General features: G+C 41.8%; 1 protein-coding gene across 1 annotated transcript; it reads right to left on the reverse strand.

The window, feature by feature from the left end:
* Positions 1–533: 533 nt before the first annotated feature.
* On the reverse strand, positions 534–21,295 carry DDX58 (DEAD (Asp-Glu-Ala-Asp) box polypeptide 58). Its single transcript, XM_008940876.1, has 16 exons — positions 21,122–21,295; positions 19,645–19,795; positions 18,247–18,369; positions 17,311–17,424; positions 16,180–16,333; positions 15,013–15,271; positions 14,132–14,294; positions 13,629–13,730; positions 11,327–11,484; positions 10,872–11,007; positions 9,855–10,003; positions 8,489–8,579; positions 7,601–7,771; positions 5,839–5,990; positions 1,666–1,812; positions 534–821 (listed from the first exon to the last, which is right to left on the reverse strand). Exons 1-16 carry the CDS (start codon positions 21,236–21,238, stop codon positions 534–536), a joined length of 2,475 nt encoding a protein of 824 aa, XP_008939124.1. The 5' UTR covers positions 21,239–21,295.
* Positions 21,296–22,293: the final 998 nt, after the last annotated feature.

Here is a 22,293-nt window from a genome sequence, read left to right on the forward strand (position 1 = left end):
TAGCATATCAGGCAGCATAAAGAACATCTTGTACATGGAAAAAGATCATCCACTATTTCGGTTTATGCAGTAGGGTGATACATGCATTAAAATACTGTGTTCAGCAGTGCCCTGGTTCTGTGTAAAAAGGGGTTCAGGGCAGGACCCACACGGAACAGAACTATGTACTCGCCTCTCCCCCCCTGAGAGAGAGAGAGACACTTTGGAAAAAAAATGAAGTATATTGTTCAACAAGGAACAGAAAACGAAAAAGGGAGGTAAGGAAAATAATATATACAAAGATTAGGGGAAAAATACAAAAAATAAAATATACAAAACCCTCAGAAATGGTTCCAGGGTCCCACGGAGTGAAAGGAGAACTTTCCTCTCCGAGCTCCAAGGCAGGAGTGAAATTAGAAACCACTCCCTGCCTCTTATCAGAGTGTGTGTGGGAAGGGGAGGGAATACAATGGTTTCACCCCCACCCGGGGTATTCCCAGTTGCTGGAAGGTCACGCCCCCATTCCAAGCCTCAAACCACAACAAGCAGGATGTTTATTCATCATCAAAATTCTTCAAAGCAAAGTTTATGTCTCTCCATTTCTGAAAATCCATTTGTGTCCCGGTTTCAACGTTCTCTACTACAAAGCTTTTGATTTTGATCACTGGTAGATTATCGAATGTCTTATACTTCACTGTGATTCCCCAGTCATGCTGGCAATTAGTATTTTGGCAATGCATCTTGCTTTTTTTCTCAAAACAATCAAACTGGACTGGCTTCCTGTGAGGCTTTGTTATGTAACGCTCCTTGAACGCATCTCCTAGGACAGTATGATGAGATTCCTGAAACAACATAGGCCAGAAGCACTTAACAGTAGAAACACCATTCCTCATTTTTTCCTGACATTCCCCTTACCCTCCTAAGTATAATTTCTCTGGTAAGGTGCGTCCTGTCATGCAGGAGGCTCACCTTCCAGCGCCCTTGGCTCATCGCTCTCTCTTCCTCACTGATGAAATACTAGACACCAGAACCAACCCTGAATTTACTATATATCACCAGTCACCAGCTTATCCATAGCTGAGCTTATGTAGCTTCTCTAAAAACCATGTTTGCATGGAGAAATGGATCAAGTTCAGAAAGACCACAATAAAAATGTCCCCATGAAATACCTAGAAGCAATGTGAACTACTGAAAGAATACGGGGGAAAAAAGTAATACTGATGAATTAAAGGGCTCCTCTTGTAAAACCATGAAAACTGTCCCAGAAGCCAAGGAGCTAAACAGTGAGCCAATTTCAATACTTTTTGTGGATAATTTTCAAGTGATCAGAAATTGTGGCAGAAATCTCTCAACTGCAAGAAGACTTCCAGTCTTATATTAATCAGGAAAGTAAATATCCAGCAGTTACACTAGTAGGTTATATCATTGAAGATCACTTGTTTTTCCACAAAATCCATCAATCTTCATGTCTGCACATCTTGGACATCATCAGCTACCATCATAGTATGCTACAGAAGCAGTTATGACTGGTCCTGTCATAACCAACAACAGTACAAATTTACTCATTATTTTTCAGCTCTGGTTTGCACAAAATAGCCGACTTTCCACACTGATAAACCACGCTCTCAGTTTGATAATGCTGACTCCTTGGTGCTCATGGGTGTGGGTTTCCATACAGACACATACCTTTATAACTCTGATGTCATCTGTACTGCAGGCATATGCTTTGCATTTACCACACAGAAGATTTCTTTTCCCTTCCACTACCTGACATCTTCTGTCTTTCTTTCTGGAGTCTCGTAACACCTTGTCCTTCATTTGTAAGCTTTGTATCTTTAAAAAATAAGTAAGTAAATATCAAGGTCATTTTGAAATTAAGAGAAGCCCAAATGTATGTCTCGACGCAACCCAGGATATGTACCGTGTAGGAACCTGTTACCTGAAAGCAAATAAACCAAACATTCCTTATTCTAGCAACCTGCACCAAAGAAACAACATGGTACACTTGTCAGGTTAAGAATCATGGCTAGAGTAAGACTACATGATGGACAGCGTTTATGCTGTTTGTTCCTTCCATCCCTCTATCCCACTGTGGCCCCTTTGGTCATAACATTGTTAAGTCTTTGTGAAGACTAAGTCATGTTAGACCAGCAGCAGAAGTAGCACTGCTGCTCTGGGAAGTTCATGGTTTTGAAAGAAGACTCCAGAGACCACTGAAATTTCAGACAGAGAAAGTGGCAACAGCCACAGCCTGGAGACAGGCATCTGCAGCTCATCAGGAACAGAATACTGAGAAGAAGCAGGAGCAGACAAACCAAGCCTTGGAGGTGGATGAAGAAATTCCACAAAGGCAAGAGGGCCTTGGACATCCTTTGTTATATAGCTCAGTCCCTGAAAGCTTGCCTGGAAACATGGGTGGGATCTACAAAACCATAGGGATACAGCAGAACTCTGTACAAAGCCTTTTTATTTGTAGTGGCTGCAACTGACTTATTCCAGTCTTCTCTGGAAAATTTGTCACAAAGATCTAGGAAGATAGAACAGTAGAATCTTTTAGGTTAGAAAAGACCCTTAAGATCATCAAGTCTAACCACAAACCTAATGCTGTCAGGTCTACCATTAAACCATGTCACTAAGTGCCATGTCTACCTGTCTTTTAAATACCTCCAGGGATGCCAACTCCACTTATTTGGGCAGCCTGTTTCAATGCTCTGACAACCCTTTCAGTGGAGATATTTTCCTAATGTCCAATGTAAACCTTCCCTGGCGCAACTTGAGACTGTTTCCACTGATTCTGTTGCTTGTTACTTGGGAGAAGAGACCAACCCCCACCTCACTACAACCTCCTTTTATGTAGTTGCAGAGAGTAATAAAGCCTCCCCTCAGCCTCCTTGTCTCCAGACTAAACAACTCCAGTTCCCTCAGCTGCTCCACATAAGAATGGTTCTCTAGACCCTTCAACAGCTTTGTTACTTCTCATTGGACACACTCCAGCACCTCAATGTCCTTCTTGCAGTGAAGGTCTCAAGACTGAACACACTATTCAAGGTGGGGCATCGCCAGTGCCACACAGAGGGTGATAATCAATTCCCTAGTCCTGTGGGCCACACTGTTTCTGACACATGCCAGTGTTCCTTGTTAATGGGCATCACATTTGCCAGCCTCCAGTCAGCCTGGACCTCCCTGACTAGCCAAGACTGATCATAAATGATGAAAAGTGGCGTGGTGAGCACTTCTTCCAGCTCCTTCAATACCCTTGTCTCAATCCCATCTGGCTCCACAGTCATGTATTCCTTAAGTGGTTCAGTAGATCACTGATCATTTCCTCTTGGATTATGGGGGTGTTCATTCTACTCAACACCAGTATCTTCCAGATTACATGGCTGTGTACCCTGAGAACACTGGTCTTATCATTAAAGTCTGAGGCGAAGAAGGCATTAAGTACTTCAGCATTTTCCCCAGCCTTTGTCACTCTTTTATTCCCCCTGCATCCAATAGGGGATGGAGATTCTCCTTAGTCCTCTTTTCATTACTAAAGTATTTATAGAAACATTTTTTACTGTCTGTCATGAAAGTAGCCAGATTAAGTTCTTGTTTGGCTTTGGTGCTTCTCATTTTCTCCTTCCATAACCTCACAATACCCTTCTAGTCCTCCTGAGTCAGGAAGTAGTCCAGCTGTGTCAGGAAGTTATCCTCCACGTGCTCCAGGAACCTCCTGGACTGTTTCCTCTCTGCTGTATTGTATCTCCAGCAGAGAGCTGGGAAGTTGAAGTCCCCAACAAGAACAAGGGCTAGCAATCATGAGACTTCCTCCAGCTGCTTATAGAATATTTCATCTGTCTTTGCATCCTGGCTTGGTGGTCTAAACAGACTCTCACCATGATATGCACCTTGGTGGTCTTCCTCCCTGATTCTTGCCCATAAACACTCAACCCTATTGTCACCATTGTTAAGCTCTAGACAATCAAAGCACCCTCCTAGCATACAGGGCCACTCCACTGCCGCTCCTTCCTGGCTTATTCCTTCTGAAGAGTTTACAGCCATCCAGCATGGCACTCCAGTTGTGTGAGTCATCCCACCATAGTTCCATGATGGCAACTATGTCATAGTTCTCCAGCTGCACAACGGCTTCCAGTTCCTCCTGTTGGGTGCCCATGTTGTGTGTATTGGTGTAGAGGTACATCAGATGGGCTATTGTTCCCACCACCTTTTTTTAGGGGACAAGCCCTAATGCCTACGTGACCATTCGCAGGCACTCCCATTGTTTCTAACCTATCAGTAACCCTTGTCTTTCCTTCCATGTGGATCTCCATCCCCCACCTCCACTGAGATGGCAGACTGAAGGACCTCACTAGCACACCATCCCGCAAACATTGGTGTGCTGCCCCTAGGCTCATCTCCAGCAAGCCTGCTTTTATCCCTTTCCCTCTACAAATCTAGTTTAAAGCCCTTTCATTGAGCCCTGGTAACTCATGCGCCAAGATCTTTTTCCTCCTTTACAACAGGTGTACCTCATCTATTGCCAGCAGGCCTGGTGTTATGCAGACCAACCCATGATAAAAAAAAAAACCAAATTTTGCTCGTGACACAAGACTTGGAGCCAAGTATTGATCTGCTGGGTCTTTCTGTTTTTTTCCTCATCATTCCCTAAAAATGGAAAGGCAGACAAGAACATAGAGCAGAACATGCTCCTCATCCCTTAACCAGTCATCTCAAGGCCATGAAATCTCCATTGATTGCCCGTGGGCTTCTTGTTGCAACTTCATCATTGCCTACCTCAGAAATCAATAACAGATAATAATCAGAGGGCTGTGGCAGGTAAGAAGCTTTCTCTTCACATCTTTAACCCAGGCCCCAGAGAGGCAACAGATTTCCCTAAGAAGTGGGTCAGGTCAGCATTCTGTTCCCTTCAGGAAGGAGTCTCCTATGACAATGACCTGGGTTTTTTTCTTTATGGAAGGGGTTTTGACACAGTGTGTAGGCTGACTTAGCCTCAGTGACATCACCAAGCTAGATGAACCATCATCCTTGTCATTCTTCAGTTGCACTTGCAGAGCCTTGTACCTATTATGCAAAGGCAGCTGGGAAGGTGGGGTGGTCACAGAGGAAACAAGCCAGGTGGGAACCTGCCCAACCAAAAGTTCATCACAGGCTTAGCCCAAGACACCTCTTGCACATCACCTCACCACCACAAGTTCTTGACACTTCTTTCTACCCCCATGATATTTTCTGATCAGGCAAGTGTGCAGGACAAAGCAGGGTTAATGTAAAGTGCTGAACATGTGCTGAGCTGTTTTAGTAGGCTCGTTCATCTGCCCAGACATGGCTTGACACAAAGGTGAACAGTACTGTAGGCACTACAAAAGAAGTCACCAGCAGAAAAGAATGCACAAACCCAAATGTCATCCTGTTCATGTCCCAGGCAAATTTCTTGAAATGTCTTGGAAAGCACTGCTCTGGAATCAATGAGCACTTGGCATGACAACAAACACCTTAAGAAAAGCATTTGTACTGGCCTCCAGCAAAGATAAAGTGGATGGACATATTACCACCATCTGCATAGTTTCCCATTCCTCTGTCCACTATCCAAAGCAGACAGCAGTATTTTCCTTCCAGTAAACAGAGTAGTTTATATTACATTTCTAAGATGAGAAGTTTATAGAAAATCTACTCAAGTTCTAAGTATGTTCCAGTACATATGACATTTTGCAAGCTAGCAGTACAGACTGCCCCTTCACTGCTGATCTAGCGGTGGTTATCCTCAGGTTATCACTTGGTTCTAGATAAAGCCTAGTAGATGATGGTTGGTACAGATTATGCCTGTTCATTGGAGTATGAAAATTCCACAGAAGTACAAACCTTTCTGGAAAATGTCATTTCATCCCAGTTCTGTAGCTTTTCAATAGCTTCATTCATCATTTCTTCCTTATAGCGGTTGTATTTCTCGTTTTCAACCACTTCTGCTTTGCTTGTCACAAGGATACACTTGCTGTCTCTTGCCCTTCCACGACCTATACAGCGAGACATTTATCCTCTTTAGTTACTTTTAACAAGATGTGCAGAAGTGGCAGCTATGGCATAAAAGAGCGTTAAGGAACTTCTGTGTGGCTGTTTCGGTTTCCCATGTTCAGATTCAGATAATACTGCTTCTAAAAAGTATTCTCTCAGCTCTTTCTTCTTCAATCACAGAGCAGAACACGATGTCCCCTGCTATGTAACCTCATGGATATCCCCTAGCCAGTATTGTGCTGCCTGCTCCTGTGGCCTTGCCTCAGTTGAGCTCAGGCATGCTTGGCACTTCAGTTATTATTGCACAGCATCATGTTGTCTTCTTGTGAAAAAATAAAAAAAGTTCATCTTATGCACTAGTTTCCTGCCCAGCTAAGTAGTGTCTATTGAAAAAAAAAATAGTCTACAACAAAAGAATTGAGGAACTGGGAATACAGTGCTGGCAAGCAAAGAGACAACAAGAGCAATGGCCATGTCTTCGACCTGTCTGTGCCTACTGATTGCCTACTTTTTGCTGCTGTGGCACAGGCAGATCAAGAGCTGCAGGGATCTCATACTGATTTACAAGTATTTCAGTTAGAAAAGGTGTTCACGTTTGCATTTGAGCTCCCATTCCCCAAAATCATGATTTTATGTGGTTTAAAACTGATGCATCCTATTTTCTTTGCAACTTTATTGTATTATTAGTAATAAACACTATCCTGTTACCCATAAACATTAATTCCAGGCCCATTATTTCATTGTAAGACAGCAAATAAGAAATTCACAGGACTCAAATCCTGAAAGCGAAGGACTAAGTACATGGAGATCACTTCCTATGATGAATTATAAATTATGAAGTTAACTGCTTGGGTGATTAACAATGAAGTGTTGCAGACGCACTTGAAAGATGTAGCTGGTTTTATGACACTGAGAAATGCTGAACAGAAACCAGGATTCAGTATGGCTCTTTGTTCCCCTCTACTGGCTGTATTGTAAAATCATCAAAGCTCAAGACCAAAGTTGTGGTAGACCTCTTTAGACAAGATAAGCAGACAGAAATTTGGGTTTGTTTTTTTTTTTTGTCTTTTTTTTTAAATTTTTTTTTTTTTATTATTTTTTTTTTGGTCTTGAGGTCTGCGCATGAAAAGGCCTCAGGTACCCATGAGCAGCTGGGGAGGTGATAAGCCACTGGGCAGGGGAAGGTCCTCAGAAGCCAAGGCAATATGTGAAAGTCCACTGCAGCAGTCCTTGGTAAATTGTCAGTTGGACTGATCTGCATCACTTCTGAATACAGTTCTTCTAGCTGTACTTCTGCGTATGTATAGTTAATTGTGTATAACTATCCACTTGAGGGATCAGTCTGCAACAGTTCAAAAACCTTGTGCAGCATGGCTAATTTTCATGGCATAAGAAAAGTCATGTGGCATCAGGGGCTCAGTTCTGTGAATAAATTTGTCATGTCTGGGTCCCATCATTCATCTGACTTCACTCAAGGGCACAACAGCAGTTGTTGAGGAACAACAAGAAGACACATACTGCTACAGCATTTCCAAAGTGCCATTCAGTAGCACTTTCTGTTCATTTCTAGACCAAAACAGGTTTGTAAAGTAATAGGTCTGAAACAACGTACCTCTGACTTGGATCATTTTGGTGACATTACCGAAGTATTCATACAGCACAACAAGGTTGCACTCAGAAATATCAATGCCTTCATCAGCAACAGATGTAGCAATTAGCAGTCTCATGTCTTTCTTTGTTTTGAATGCATCCAGTATAATCTTCTGCATTGGGAGGGTCATACCTACAGTATCAAAAAACTATGTCAGGAGAAAATACTGAAGAGTTCTTGAGCAAGATACCTGCATTTGCTCTTACTTCAGTGATTAGAAATGAGCACGTGCTTTTGATCTGGAGAAGTACTCTTAAGTTTGCATATCCATCTGTCTGCATGCTACACCTACTGATCAGGAACTCCTGTTGATGTGCCACAGGAACTGTCATCCGGGGGAACACCATTTCAGACACAACATCTAGCTGAGCTTCATTAAAGACCCATACAACATAGTTATTTTCAGCCCAAGATAAATCTTAACTTAAGCTTAACTCATTTTGGCTGTAACTTCTGTTCTACCTTAAAATGTCTTTGTGCCAGCAAACACAAAACAAGAGAGGGATCTGTAAAAGGAACAGGGAGAATACCAATGGAAGTAATCACAAGAAGACATAATAGCAAACAGTTTGTAAACTACTTTTGAGCTAGCAGACTTTTTGAACTAGTGCAGCAAAGGGTCACTGGCAGTGTTTTACTGCTGCATTGACAAAAGATTCTGGACAGGAAAAGCAAGCATCTCCTTAGGACTGGTTAAAGTTTTCCTAGATTTAGAAGAAAGCATAGTGCAAACTTCCATGACCTTCCTCTATTCAAGAGCATGGATGAGCTCAGGAAGAGTAGAACAACTTCAGCAGTGTAGCTACCATAGGTCTAAAAACTGGTGTCCCTCAGTGCAAACTTGTGTACCTGTCTTTTGATCTCTTCTTCCACGACCCATCAACACATCAGACGTTATGTAGCTAAGTAGAGGGTTTGCTTCTATCCACTTCTTCAAAGCCTGGAAAGCCAATCAGGGAGTTAGATACTGTCCAGATGAAATGCTAATTTGGAACAGATAGGTAGATTGTACCCATGCTTGCCTAGACAATTAATACTACCAAGAACCAAAATCAGAAAAGGTGGAATTTGTGCATCAGGAGTGAACAGCTATGAACGGGTGAGAAAGGAAGGGTCTCAGCCATGATGCCATTATCGAGCCATGCCACTGCCTGTTTCTACTTTTCCCACACCTGCAACTTAAAGGCTGGCTAGAGAGCAAGCAGCCTTTCACTGCTAAAAATAGGACTTTTTCTCTTATAAACCAACAGATCATTGAATACTGCGTCTCTGGGATCCAAAGGAAATCGTTTGCTATGTACAAACTGCACTTTCTCACTGCACAGTGAATGGGGCACCTTCAAACTACTCTTACATAAGAACAAAATTCAGCCTAGCTACAGCAGGCTTTTACGTCTATAGTGAAAATGTGCCAGCAGAGGCTTGGTGTTGTCAATTTGGACTTTAGCCTGCCTTTTTTATTTTTTTCCCCCCCATTTTTCTGGTTTGTGATTCATCCAGCATGTCTATACCCATGGTTAAAATGGGTGTTGGGACACTCAGCTGATAAATCTGTTTACAGTAGCCAGAGGCTATGACACCTACCAGTAAATGTTTAAGAGCAACTGAAGCTAATGATTAGCTGCACACTTACGTCAAGCCTTAACTTTTTCTAGGAACAAGATACTGAAAGGGAGAAAAAAGATCATGCAGCCTAGATCCTTGATCCTAGGCATATATGAAACAGACTGGTCCATCAGAAGGGTCCAGAGAACATCTGCTCCACAAAGTCTTTCCATTTCCTTGATCAAGAAGACATGCCAGGGCACAGACTTCCTTTGGGCCTATATGAATCCTCTGGGAGACCTGTAGATACCTCCTGATGTAACAGAGCAGAGCTGGTAGTTTGTAACACTGCCGCATTAAAGCCAACAACCTTGTAACCCATCTTGTTAAAAAGTACTTCAGACTGAAAGTAACAATCTGACACTTAATAATCAACTCTGGCACCTGGCAAGAAGTGATGAAGGACACCACTCAGGGGTGGTATCAAAAATATAAAATACCCAACCCTCATCCTCTCTCAGAGCATGAGTGCTTAGGAATAAAGGTAAGTACGTTCTTAGGAAGATAAAATACATGCATCCTATTTCTAGATCAAAATGGGAAGTGTAATAAGTGAGGCATTATATCTTCTCACTTCCAATTTTAGGAGCTTTAAAAAGAAATGTCTTACAGCTACTAAGGCTCTTGTCTTAGCAAAGAGAAGAGTGCGGGTCTGTGGATTATAGCGGTATGCTTCATCCAAGATGCAAGCAAGCTCTTCCAGCTTGGGATTCTCATTTGATTCATCTTTTGAAAGGGCAGTCAGTTCTGGTTCTTTCTCTGGAAGAAAAAGCAGTGTCATGAATAATTTAATTTCTTTAATGCAGAAAATCAAATTCTCATACAAATGTACTTTCAAATGCCACCCACATTCTCTTTAGCATCTGTTTTTATTTTCCGTGCCCTTCTTTCAGATGCCAGCAAATAAAGCTATTAAATGCAACAAAATCCTGAGAAAACCACCAGTTCTGAATACCTGACATTTTATAGCAAAATGACAGGACAACCTCTGTCATGTACTGTGCATTAAAAGACAACAACAAAACAAACTCTGCTCTTCCAAAAGCACTGCCATTTCTTCCTGGGAAACAACTGACGCTAGAGGGCAGATGGCCCAACGATTTAAAATTGCAGTCAGCTCTGGAAAACCCCATACCGAAGGCTGGTTTACAGCACACTGCTCCTAAACCAGAAGTCAGAGAACAGGGCAGCCTCTAATTTGTAATCAGAAGGGTACAGGGGCCACCTGCTTCTTCCCAGAAGTTAGGGATTCATCCGGGCGCACTGGGCAGGAGGAGGCCAGACAGTGCATTGCGTTTCCTTACGCAGTGCTGCCAGCATCCATGATGGCAGACCATGCCCCTGCTTTGCCCCTTATGGATGTCTCCAAGTCAGGCATGTAAGAACCTACTACAACATATAGCTACAATTATTACTACTTCCTTACCTCCTGCACTAGAAGCTTGCCGTCCGAGAAAATAAGTTCCTGCCTGCCTACCCTAACACTCCATTTGCACCCACACAGACACTAGATCCTCTGGAAAGTGCAGTTTCTGGAAAAATAAACACATGCTGAAGAAAACACTTGGGTCATCCTACCATAAGCCCTCTTCTCTCACACAACTGTCACAGGTACTGTGTGAAATACCTTCAAATTGAGCTGTCAGTTGCTTCTCTAATTCTGTGTATGGTCCATTTTTGACATTTGTGAAAAATTCAGTTAGGTACAATAAAGCATCTTCAATGCGAGCATCCTCACTGATGATGAGAGTATCGTTTAATTTCTGCTCAGGAAGAGAGACATATACATTTAAGCCTCACTTTCCATGGCATAGGGGAAGAATACAAATTTTATTTTGCTAGATTAAGTATTACAAACTTGTGTTGTTCTCCCATTTGCATGACAACAAAAGCATTACAAAGTCTTCTCTGTATTATAGTGTTCTTACTGAGTATCTTAAGACAAAATGCTTACACACTATGCTTTAGCCCGCACCAAATAAAATGATTAGGCTCAACACCTGCTCCTCTGTGAAGATACCTGTAACACAAAGAACAAGATGGCTCCACCTCTGTATAGAAGGAAAGTGGATATATGCTTACCCGCAGGTGTTCAGTGCAAATGAAAAGGTCTCTACAAATGCTGCTCTCCTTCTCCTTATCTGCCAGTTGCAACAGTTTGCACTTCTTCTGAGTGGTAACTATCCACTGTTCATATTTCTGTGTTCCAAAGTCATTCTTGTTGATATGGGAGATAGTATCTAGTAATGAAGGAGGAAACAAACATTTGGTCATATTGACTAACAAACGACCAGAACAGTTACCTAGAAGGTAACACATTTCCCATCAACATTAAGCCTAAAAAGCCTGAAGAACACTATGATAACATCACAGAATCACTGAGGCTGGAAGGCACCTCTGGAGGTCTTTACTCTTCCTGCCTCTCAAAGCAGTGTCTCTAGAGCTGGTTGCTCAGGATCATGTCTGAGTGGATTTTGAGTACTTCCAAGGACAGAGATTCCACAACTTCTCTGAGCAACCTGTTCCAGTGTTTGACCACCTTTACAGCAAAGAAGTTCTTCCCTTTTTTAAGCACTTCTGTTTGTGCCCACTGCCTCTTGTCCTGCCTCTAGAAATCACCTAAGAGTCTCCATCTGTCTTCTTCACTCCCTGCGTTTCAACATATACTCAGATGTTAGGCTAACATTAACCCAGCACAGTCCAGCTGAGGATCTGTGTACAAATACACATCTGTAGAGTCTTCAGCAATAAAATTAGAGCTCACTTATCCTATAAGAACTCTACAGTATTCAAGAAACTGCATGAGCATTGGTCCTTGAATTACCAGGGACTTAACAGTTAAGTATTCATTTGGTAAACTGTCAATGGCACTTTAAAGGCATATTATCCAAGGGGCTGCTCTTGAAGCAGAACTAGTCAACACCTGTTTGCCACATATATACTGAATGCTTCCCAAACTTCAGTGATCAGAATATCCACAGAAGGGAAGCCAACAGCATTCATGCAAGAGTAACTGTGATGCAGAAATAAGCTGCAGAAGTGCTTGCTTAATTTACCATGCAGTTTGAATATCACAGTATATTATTTGTTGTTTGTTGGGGTTTCTTGTGATTTGGGTAGGCTTTTTTTGGTGGTTGTTGTTGGATGGGGGTTTTTTATTTGGTTTTTGTTTGATTTGGTTTTGGTGTTTTATTTTATTTTTAATTCTCCCTTTCTGCCTCAGAATATAGTTCACTCTCCAATATCTTGACAGTGGGGGAAGGGGAAATCTAGAAAATATAGAACTGAGGTCGATAGGCTTAAGGCACCCTGGTCAGCCTGCAGAAGCGAATCTCAGCACTGACAAAATCCTCTAATTTAGGGCTGGGTAGACTAAGGCTGATCCTAAGCACAGACATCCATGGGTCTCTGCTTTGTAGTGCCTGTAGCTCCCAAATTTCTTGATAACAACCTCTTACTGGACACCACTTAGAAACTCTGCAAAAGCAGAAAAGGTCAATAGATTTCTGAAAGGCTACAGAATCAGGTCTCTTGACAATGACACCTGTACTTTTTTCACAGCCATACCTCTCCCACTCTATAAACCTTCACACTACTACAGCTCCTGAGACTGGAGCCCTACAGATAAGTGTTTCCTTTCTTAGGTGGCCATATCATCACTCTGATTGTGTTCACATTCCATAGATCCTTCTCTGTAAAATTACCTTACATGCTTTTTAATAGGAAATTAAAAGACCTGGTAAACAGTGGATTTAGGGGTACCCAGAGGTATAAAGAGGACAAAATGCAGGCCAGAAAAGGTGATGAGGGCACCTCTAGAAAAAATTCTTGAGTGCAACTCAGAGAGGCCAGAGAAAATCTGAGAAGCGTCAGAGCAGCAAGAGTGAATTTAAATTTCCGCTGAACGGAAGAAATTCCAACATTCAGAGTGACACCATAACTGAGACCCTTCTTGTTTTGCATAACAGAGAGAGCTTTAGGTGTGAAACATTTGGAGAAATGCTTAAATAAGAAGACACAGTTATCTCTCATCAATGAAATCCAGATCACTGCATTTTGAAAACAAGCACTTTTGTAGTTTCGTTTCAGATTCTTTAAACATTTGAAATGATTTGGCAGTGTCAGAAGCACAGCATCCTTGGCTGCATGAAACGCAGCTTGAAATCCAAGCAAAGATATTTATGATTATCAAACTAATCATAGATAACAGGAAAATAGTTGACTCTTCTACCTGTAATCTCTTATTTAGGAAACATTGGTTAAAGGCAAGTAAAAAGGGAGGAGAAAGGAATTGGAAAGAGAGTGACTGTTCTAGCAGCCATGAGGATTCACCCTGATGTAACAGAGAATAAACCCCAGTGTCAGGCATATTAGACTGTCTTACCCACTGAGTAAATCTTCCTCATCAATGCCTCTGTCTTGGACATCAGACCTGAGATGATATCTGCAAAGTGATTCTGAACTCGCATTTTAACCCATCTGACATCTAGGGACAAGAAATGGAAGTTAATGGCCTGAGTAAGTAAAACACCAGCACAGAACAAATTCTTACGCAGAAGAATGATACATACAGTGCTCTGTGCATTGTAATGATGTTTCTTGTTAACGAGCATTACAGTTGCAGAGAAAGAAATCACTCCCAGTCTTCACTGGCAGAACTAAATAGACACCGTGGATCTCACCAAAGAGAAAACTTGCCCAAATGGGCATTGCCTTACTGCAGGGCAACAATGAAATGTATGCTTAAACTCATTTCAAGCTAGCTGTCAGCAAAGCTCCAGAAAGCTCCAAAGCTTTTTAACTTCATCTGACCAGAAGAGAATTGGATAGCTGCCTTAATTATGGTGCTTTGCATCCCACGGGAAAATAAAAGGGAGGAATACTTACGCATTTCTGGCTTGCTTCCAAATCTCTGCAGTTCCTGTTTGTTCTCTCTAACGGTGGATATGGCCTGTATGTCAAGGTAGGAGCAGAGGGTACAGATGTGCTCTATTGTTTCCTTGACGGTCTTGGCATTACCAACTCCAACAGAAGCAGTTAAACCTACAATCTAAGCACATGCATGAATAGCAGTGGTTGCATCTTCGCCACAAATGGAAAAAAAAAAGCTCAGGAGATGTTAACAACCATCACATTGTCACCATCTTCAAAAACAAGGAAACCAAACAGGCAGCTGAAGTAAACATGTTTGCAATGACTAAACCTTGAGAGCTGAACCTCATCCCCACTAGTGTCCTCTCCAACGCATGCAAGATCAGAGTTTTCAAACTGAAAAGAAACAATCCACCCACTTAAATCCATAACCAGCTGTATTTGTCAGTGCTTATAGACAGAGACAGCAAATCCACACCCAGAACTGTCCTCCATGTTCATTCAGAGGTGTCTTTTTAGCTGGACTAAAACCTCCTGCCAGCAGAGGCAGTAGCCCCACTTTATTGTTGCAGAAAACAGCAACAGAGAGGTGACAAGGAGATTACTAAGTTCTGAGGCACATGCTTTCTTCCCAGCACTGTTTGCTCACAAGTACTCCAGCCTCTGTCATGCTTGGTCAGTCCTTCTTGGCAGCTGCAGAGAAGATGTAACACGGGAAAACAGCCCAGAGGGATCTAATAATAGGGAAAAAGTGTTCCAGATGCTTCTATTTCAGTTTGCAGCCATTGAATACAGTTTGAACTGTACTAACACAAAGGGCAAGACTTGAGGCTTTGCCAACCATGCTGCAAAGTACTTTTCTTTAATGTTTCCACCACTGACAGGCTGGGCCTTACCTGAGGTAGGTGGTTTGCAGAGGAGTCAAATTTTTGTTCCAGGTATCTGGTCATTAACACATTGTAAGGGTGGTTGCCCGTAGTGTTGTGGCACTCATCAAATATCATCAGAGTGAAGATGGAGAGGGAGCTAATGATCCCTTGCTCAATGCTGTTCACAAGAATCTGGGGTGTTAGCACAATGATGTCACTGTCCTGTATAACCCTTTCCACCGAGACATTTGCAATTGTTTCACCACTAATTCCTTGAACAGAATATCTAGAAAGAAGAGGCAGAAGGTAGGGTATGAAAAAGCATGTCTTGCAGGGCAAAAAAAAAGCTAGAACAATGGGCTTTTCAGCAAGCCTGAAGGGTAGTGACCAAGTTAAAAATGTCAAATTGGTGGGACCAGCAGTTTCACCCATAGAAGCTGAAAAAAACACCTGCTGAGGATAAACAAATGAATTTTCAGCTCCCATTAACTAAAATATATTAGATTTGAGGGCTGATGAATTTGTACATCTAAGCTGTACCTATCAGTTCACATGCAAGCTGTATTTGTAGGTCCTGCCCTTCATCTCTGTCCAGTATACATCCAGCAGCATGGGACTGGTTACTGTCCAGCAGCCTCATTTTCCCATAGCTATAAGGACTCATATGTGGATGTTCAGTAATCTGTTCCTTCAAAATAAGAAGCTATACATTGTTGATTTTCCCCCAATTAATTTTTTAGTTCCATCATAGAAGTGGCCCATCATTTTCTGACTACAGTTCGAAAAACCAAAGAAGTCTGGATCCTTCCACATGGAAAAGAAAGAGAGGCTCTGCCATTTGAGAATGGCAAGAGGAGCCTCACTGCTGCTGCCTGAAACGGCCTTGTCTTTGGAACCAAGGCTGAAAGCAGTCTCAAGAGAGAACATACTTCACCCTTTTCCAGACCCAAGCACAGGTATACTTCAGTTGTTGCCATAGCTGATGCATAACCAGTGCTTAAACTCTCCAAAAGCAGGCTTCAGACTCTCCAAACAAGTAACTTGCCATTCCTGTTACTAGCCATCATTCGTATGTTAGTAGTGTTAGTGACACTCTTGTCAGCAGTAAACCCATTACGTTTTGCCGTAGACCCAGGTGACCTAAGAGGTAGTTTATTTTCTGTGGAGGAAGCCACCAAGTAGAATTGTACTTACCCACTTCTTTCAAAATACTCCTTAAATACAGTTTTCTGTTGTTCATACACTGGCACTTTGGTTGCAAGAAAGACAACTTTTGCCTTTTGTCCTGAGGGCATGTTTTGGAAATGGTGTTCACAAATCAGAAGTGCCACAAAAGTTTTTCCAGATCCTTTAAATGAAGAATGTGAAAGGTAAAGATCTAGTATGAAAGTGTTTATTTCTAAGCAGGAGCCTGTCTCACCTGAGTGTCCTGTAACAACGGGGAGCTGACAAGGGGTCTGTTACACTTACAGACCCTCTGGGGATGGATTTGAACACATGCCTTCTGCTTACTGAAGGGATAATAATCCCTTCCTCTCCCACAGTCTCAGTCTGTAAAGACTGCATAGTAGTCACTGGGAAGGAAAATCCATTTGCAGTTTTATTTCAGTTCTTTAATGTCACTGAGTCCATTTCTGCTCTTAGAGTGTGCTCCCACATTGCATCAGACTATAGTACAGGCATTAGGAACTCTCAGCTTCCCTTTCTCCTTCCCCACACTGCCTTGCTCCTCTCACATTTCTTTTCCTTCAGGCTAACCGTGCAGACCACCCAGAGCTCTTCCGTGCCCCTGCCTCTGCTATCCCACGTGCCTCTCCAGGGCCCATGGGAGAATCATGCTAGCAACATGGAAAACACAGGTGGAAAGAGAGTTGATTGATCTCTCTTTTGCTGCTGAACTTACTCCTCTTAATTCAGTCCTAAGTTACTGCAAAAGTTCCCTGTGCTGTTTTGATGGTGTAGGAATTGCAGTACAGAAGACAGGGGAGTCTCAGGGCACGTTATCCTTTTTTTTTCTTCAACTTGCAAGCCAAATTTCTTAAAGATCTGCAAAGACTAGTGAGTGATTTTAACTCAGAAATGCATACTAGGGAGTGAGAAAGCAGAGGCCAGAATATGGAAACCTGAATACAAGCACTGAAGTGCCAAGAGACACATCTGTCTTGCTCAGTCTCTGTGCTGCCTTTGGTCATTAATTTTAGGTTAGATCTTGACCTAATCCTGCAAGGAAAAGTGCTTTTAAGTAAATGTCTGACTCAACCTTTACCCTATCGTCCATAGCCCTTTCCAAAAAAAGATTTTTTTATAAGAAACGTGTTTTCTTACCTGTAGGGGCACATATCAATGTGTTTTTTCCACTAATAGCAGGCTGTGCAAGTTCAGTCTGGTAGCTCCGAGCCTTCTTTGGCTCATAAACAGGTGAAGAATGATAGATCCCTTCTAGGAGAAAACCATATTTTTGTGAAGAGTGTTGCAACAGAAATGCACAAAATATATTGTGCTCCCCTGTAGTTACTACCTAAAGTAGTAAAGGTAGAGTCCTTGCAGTCTACACAGAGCATCCTCTGACAGACAGGCCTTTTAACAGGACATACACACCAGACAAGAATTTTGTGTAGGTTTGATGGCATAGTTTTGTCACTGCTCAACTATGCTTCCTAAAATGAACTCATTTCAAGGTCTTGGCTGACAGCTCTCACCTCAAATGGTCTTTTTTTAACTCAGAAAGAAAACACAGGGGATTATTTTTCACCAAATGTATACCCTATATTCCTCTTAGCCTTCTGCTCCTCAAACTTTTGAAGTTAATACTATCTTAAACTGTGGTCTTGTCAGAAGGTTTGCACTTACACAACAGAAACTGGAAACCACTGGTGAAGCAAAATTTGCCACAGACGACATGACAGTGACTGCACAGATCCTTTGCAGCCACATTCAGCTCTCTAAATTGGCTAATACCAGGTCACGCATGAATGAGTTATATCACAGAAGAGATGTATCAACAAGAGTCCGATGTTTTGCAGACCTTTTTGATAAGGTGCTGACAGAACAACTTCACACTGGAAGTATGATAAATGAGGGGCAACCCCTAACAGGTGCAAGAGATCCTTTGCACATTAAAACAGAAGACAGCTAGGTCAGGTCAGAGAGCTGTACTAGGTCCTCAGTACTTTCTTTGTGGAACACCACATCTACATCCCTCAGGAGTCTAAGGAAATGGAAAAATCCAGCCAAAAACTGTTTTAGGTTGTTAAGTCTTACCTGAACCTGAATCTAGATTTTCACTGAGATTATCACATTCTGCTTCTTCAGAAAATGTCATTGTGGTTTCAAAGCTGCTCTCAGAGGCATCTGTCATTTCACTATAAGCTTCTGTGCAACTATCTGTACAGTCACAAAAAAAGGCATGTTATTGACCCTTTGGACTTTCAAATGTTGCGTTTGCAGTGATGACAAGGGGAAGGTGTTGGTTGCTAGCATGGGAAAACTACATAAAATGATGCTGCATCCAGGCTCCCTTTTGAGAAAGATGGATAGCACGAAGAGTCTTGAGTTTAGAAGACCCACGTACTCCATGCATGTTTATTATCCCTTAAAAATCAAGGTCGGTAATAGAATGGAAGCAAGTTACATCCTCTGTGTTTACTGACAATACTACAAATTTAACATGGACATTAACCACAAGCACAAAAAATACTTAGGAGTTAAAAAAAGCTTTCAAGACTTTGTTCACCTTTTGGAAGAGCTTAGAAATTTTAATATTATCTCCATCCATTTTCTTACATGATAATCCAAAGAGGTTTCAAAGATGCTTGCTAAAATTTTCTTTCATCCCAGAATTATTACCTTCTGCAAGAACTGTCACTGGGCTTTGTATGAAGTGTCTCATTGCAAACAGAACTTAAGGTCACAAAACAACTTTTTGAGAGGGAGAAAGAGGTGTGCGAGAAAGAACAGGTAGGTATACCGACCAGTTTCTCTAAAATCATTTGTCTTTCTTAATTATTTTGTAATGAAATATTGTATTCTGCTCTAAATTCTCCCATGGTGCAGGGTACTCCTATAGGTTTTTTTCAAGTTGAGAAAAGTAAATTCAATGGCAAAAGCAAAGTTCTATTAGGGGAAATTCTGCATTTTTACAAAATATGAACATAGTCACTTGGTAAATGCTGCTTATCAATTCCTCAAAGGAAAATTACATTACCTGCTCTGTGGATCATAGAAGTGTATCACTTTCTAGAATACCAAATTACAAATAATATTTTATCAAAAAACATTGCATCTATCACAATTCAAGCAACCAAAAAGATGGCAAAACATGAAGTACACTAGAAGGGAGGGAAGAAGATAAATGTTTTGTTTGTTTTGTGCCTTCAGAGCCTTGTACACTATCTGGTTCTGTTAAGCAAAAAAAAGCATCATTCATAAACATATGGGAAGAAAAATATTCAAGAAATTATTTCTGACAATTTCTAGGTAAGTATATGTATTTAATTTTATATAAAAGGCATTTAAAAAAAAATTAAGGGTTTTGTTTTTAAACAACGAGCAATGCAGTATCATGGTATCCTTTTAAATCAGTCTTATTCTCCTGGAAAAAAAAAGACACTCTGGTACAAGAACAGGAAAAGAGCATCACAAAATTGACTAGCAGTTTACCTTCTCTCGCATCCCACAGTTCACTTGCACTATAATATCCAGTGTTATCTAGTGCCAGCTGAAGACTTTTAGGCCAGTTTTCTTTATCGGATCGACAGAGACATTCAATGAGTTTCGTTATCCCAGCTGCTTTGCTTCTATATTCACTAATCTGCACACATAACAGACAGAAATTGCTGTAGCTTCTGGGTGACCCAAGCCACTGTTCCTTGTTTGATTTTTTGATTTGTTTTGTTTGATATTCATTTGAAAGTTGCATGTCCTTCTTTCAGAATAAACCGTTTCCAACAAAATTCACTCATTTACCTACTGCTGCTGCAATTCTGCCAGCCTAGGCATACACTAAACTTATCTGGACTACATCAACAGGTAGGTTATTTTCTGAAATATTCACAAAGCCTGAAATAACACACGCCTATTCTGTGGATTTTTGTCTGGAATAGTTCTTGTAATAAGCTGTACCTACCATAAACCTCTGAAGCCAAAATGATCAAAAAGCATTCCAGAATAAGAAAATGCAAAAAATACAAAATTTATGGCGGGCTTCGTGTTTGGTCAGATGCAATATCTTTCCAAATTTTATGTATCTCCATAAAGAAATATCGCTTTGAAAATAAAATAGCTAAAACTAATCCTTCTCAGCAGTCACAAGGAGTGGGAACACCTAACAAACTCCTTCACACAGCATCAATAACTTATGACTAACCAGTTGCAAATACTGATTGGTAGCATCATTTATCATGTCATCAATAATGACATTGAGCAAGAACTGGTTAATAATGCATCAGGTTCACATCCAAATGCAATGAAAATGTTGTTGACTTCTGTGACATGGAATTTAGCTAATGACTTTGGACAGAAGTTGCATTTCATCCAGTGGCTGTCCCTTTGTGTGCTGACAAAACTCAAAGGGCCACATGAAGTTTCTAGAGATTGCCACGCTTGAGGTAGCAGGCTACTTCAAATGCCATGACAAACAGGAATCAATTTAGGTGACATGCAAGTGCTACTTTGTCTACTTTCTTCTGTATTTTTAGGATCATTAATGCTGTGTGAATGCTCCAGAAACAAGTCTGTTCCAGAGGCATAGCAAGGCACCCTTGTCATCGCAATGTGGCACCTTCCAAATCCCCTGAGGTCTTTTCACAGGAGCTGAGACTTGGCACAGACTGAGAGCTGAGCACTGCCAATGCCAAAGGCATCCCATCCTGCTCCTTGGCCTGCAATCCTTCCCATGCCACCTTACCCACCAAGCGAGAGGGGTGAGGAACAAGACATGCAGGAATCACAGATGGTGGTGCTGTGCGAAGGTACAGCCACACAGCAAAGCCTCCTCTAAGCAAAATAAAGTGACGTCCCTGCCAGGGGCCTGTGGCTGGCCAGCCTCCTCACTCAGCAGCCTCAATTCGTCCTGCAAGTCAGGCAGCCAGCTCTTCTCCACAGCAAAACTAGGCAAATACCAGGATTTTATCCATACCTGCAGGATCTCCTCACAATCCCTTTCTATCAGACATGTGTTTATGTAAGGCATGAGGGCTACAGGGTCAACTTCTATCATTGTTGCTTCTATCCGCTTCAGCAGCTCTCGGTGCATGTCCAGTTTTTCCAGTTTGCTAAAGTCCCAGTTTTCAATTGCCTCTGCCAGCCCGGTGTAACCTTTCAAAAAAAGAGACGCTTGCTAATATGAATTCAATCTCTACATATAGCAGGTAGAAACAAGCTGAAAAAAAACAAAAATGAAGATGGAATTAAGCTTTTTTCAGTGATGACCTGTGATAGGACAAGGGGTAATGGGTGCAAATTGGAGCATAGGAGGTTCAAGGTGAATATCAGGAAAAATTTTTTTACTGTGAGGGTGCCGGAGCACTGGAACAGGCTGCCCAGAGAGGTTGTGGAGTCTCCTTCACTGGAGTCATTCAAAACCCGCCTGGACGCCTTCCTGTGTGATGTACTCTAGGTGACCCTGCTCTGGCAGGGGGGTTGGACTAGATGATCTTTCGAGGTCCCTTCCAACCTCTATGATTCTATGATTCTATGAAAAACCCAACACTTTCCCAGCCACACTGGAGAAGTAAAAAATATTTGGGCCTCTAACTGACATAGATCTAGGTGAACCACAAAAATTTCTTTATAGATTGACTGTTTTCTTTTACAGCATTTGTATGTACAGCATGAAAACCCCTATGGTAAAAGAGCAGTGACACTTGCAAAGAGGAAAAAGAACTACACCACACCACAGTTCCCATCACCCAAGCAACCAGAACAATCCCCTTTCTTTTATCTACACAGTCCTTGGATCCCTGCAGTCCATGACACTTTTCCACAGGATTTCCCAGAGCACAGGACACTACTCAGAATCACAAACACCTTTGGTCCCCTTTTCTTTTATTTTTTTTTAAGAGCCCTTTCTCTTTTAGTCCTGATCTTGGCTCATCCCTCCTTCAAAAATCTTTATCATACTGGATATGAAATCATACTGATTTCAGTCGGTCCCTGACTCAAAGTAACACAGACACCCGTAGTCTCAACAGTCAGGAAACGTCCTGGAACAGAAAGTGCCAGTGAATTGGATTTAGAGGACTTGTGTGATTTGCTGTGAGGGCTCCAGAGGTAGAAGAAAGCAGGTCATGGTCCTACAGGAACTATGGG

The sequence above is a fragment of the Merops nubicus genome, unplaced genomic scaffold (genome assembly GCF_000691845.1).
Source record: "Merops nubicus isolate BGI_N331 unplaced genomic scaffold, ASM69184v1 scaffold11105, whole genome shotgun sequence".
Classification (NCBI taxonomy): Eukaryota; Metazoa; Chordata; class Aves; order Coraciiformes; family Meropidae; genus Merops; species Merops nubicus.

Bases quoted from the DNA above. Each gene is read 5' to 3' on its own strand.
- DDX58 (XM_008940876.1), bottom strand. From the start codon at position 21,238: ATGCACCGAGAGCTGCTGAAGCGGATAGAAGCAACAATGATAGAAGTT. The intron at 16,334-17,310 runs GTAAGAAAACAC...CTTCATTTAAAG, and splicing joins ATTGATATGTGCCCCTACAG to GATCTGGAAAAACTTTTGTG. The intron at 10,004-10,871 runs GTATTTCACACA...TTTTTCTTCCAG, and splicing joins ACTGACAGCTCAATTTGAAG to AGAAAGAACCAGAACTGACT.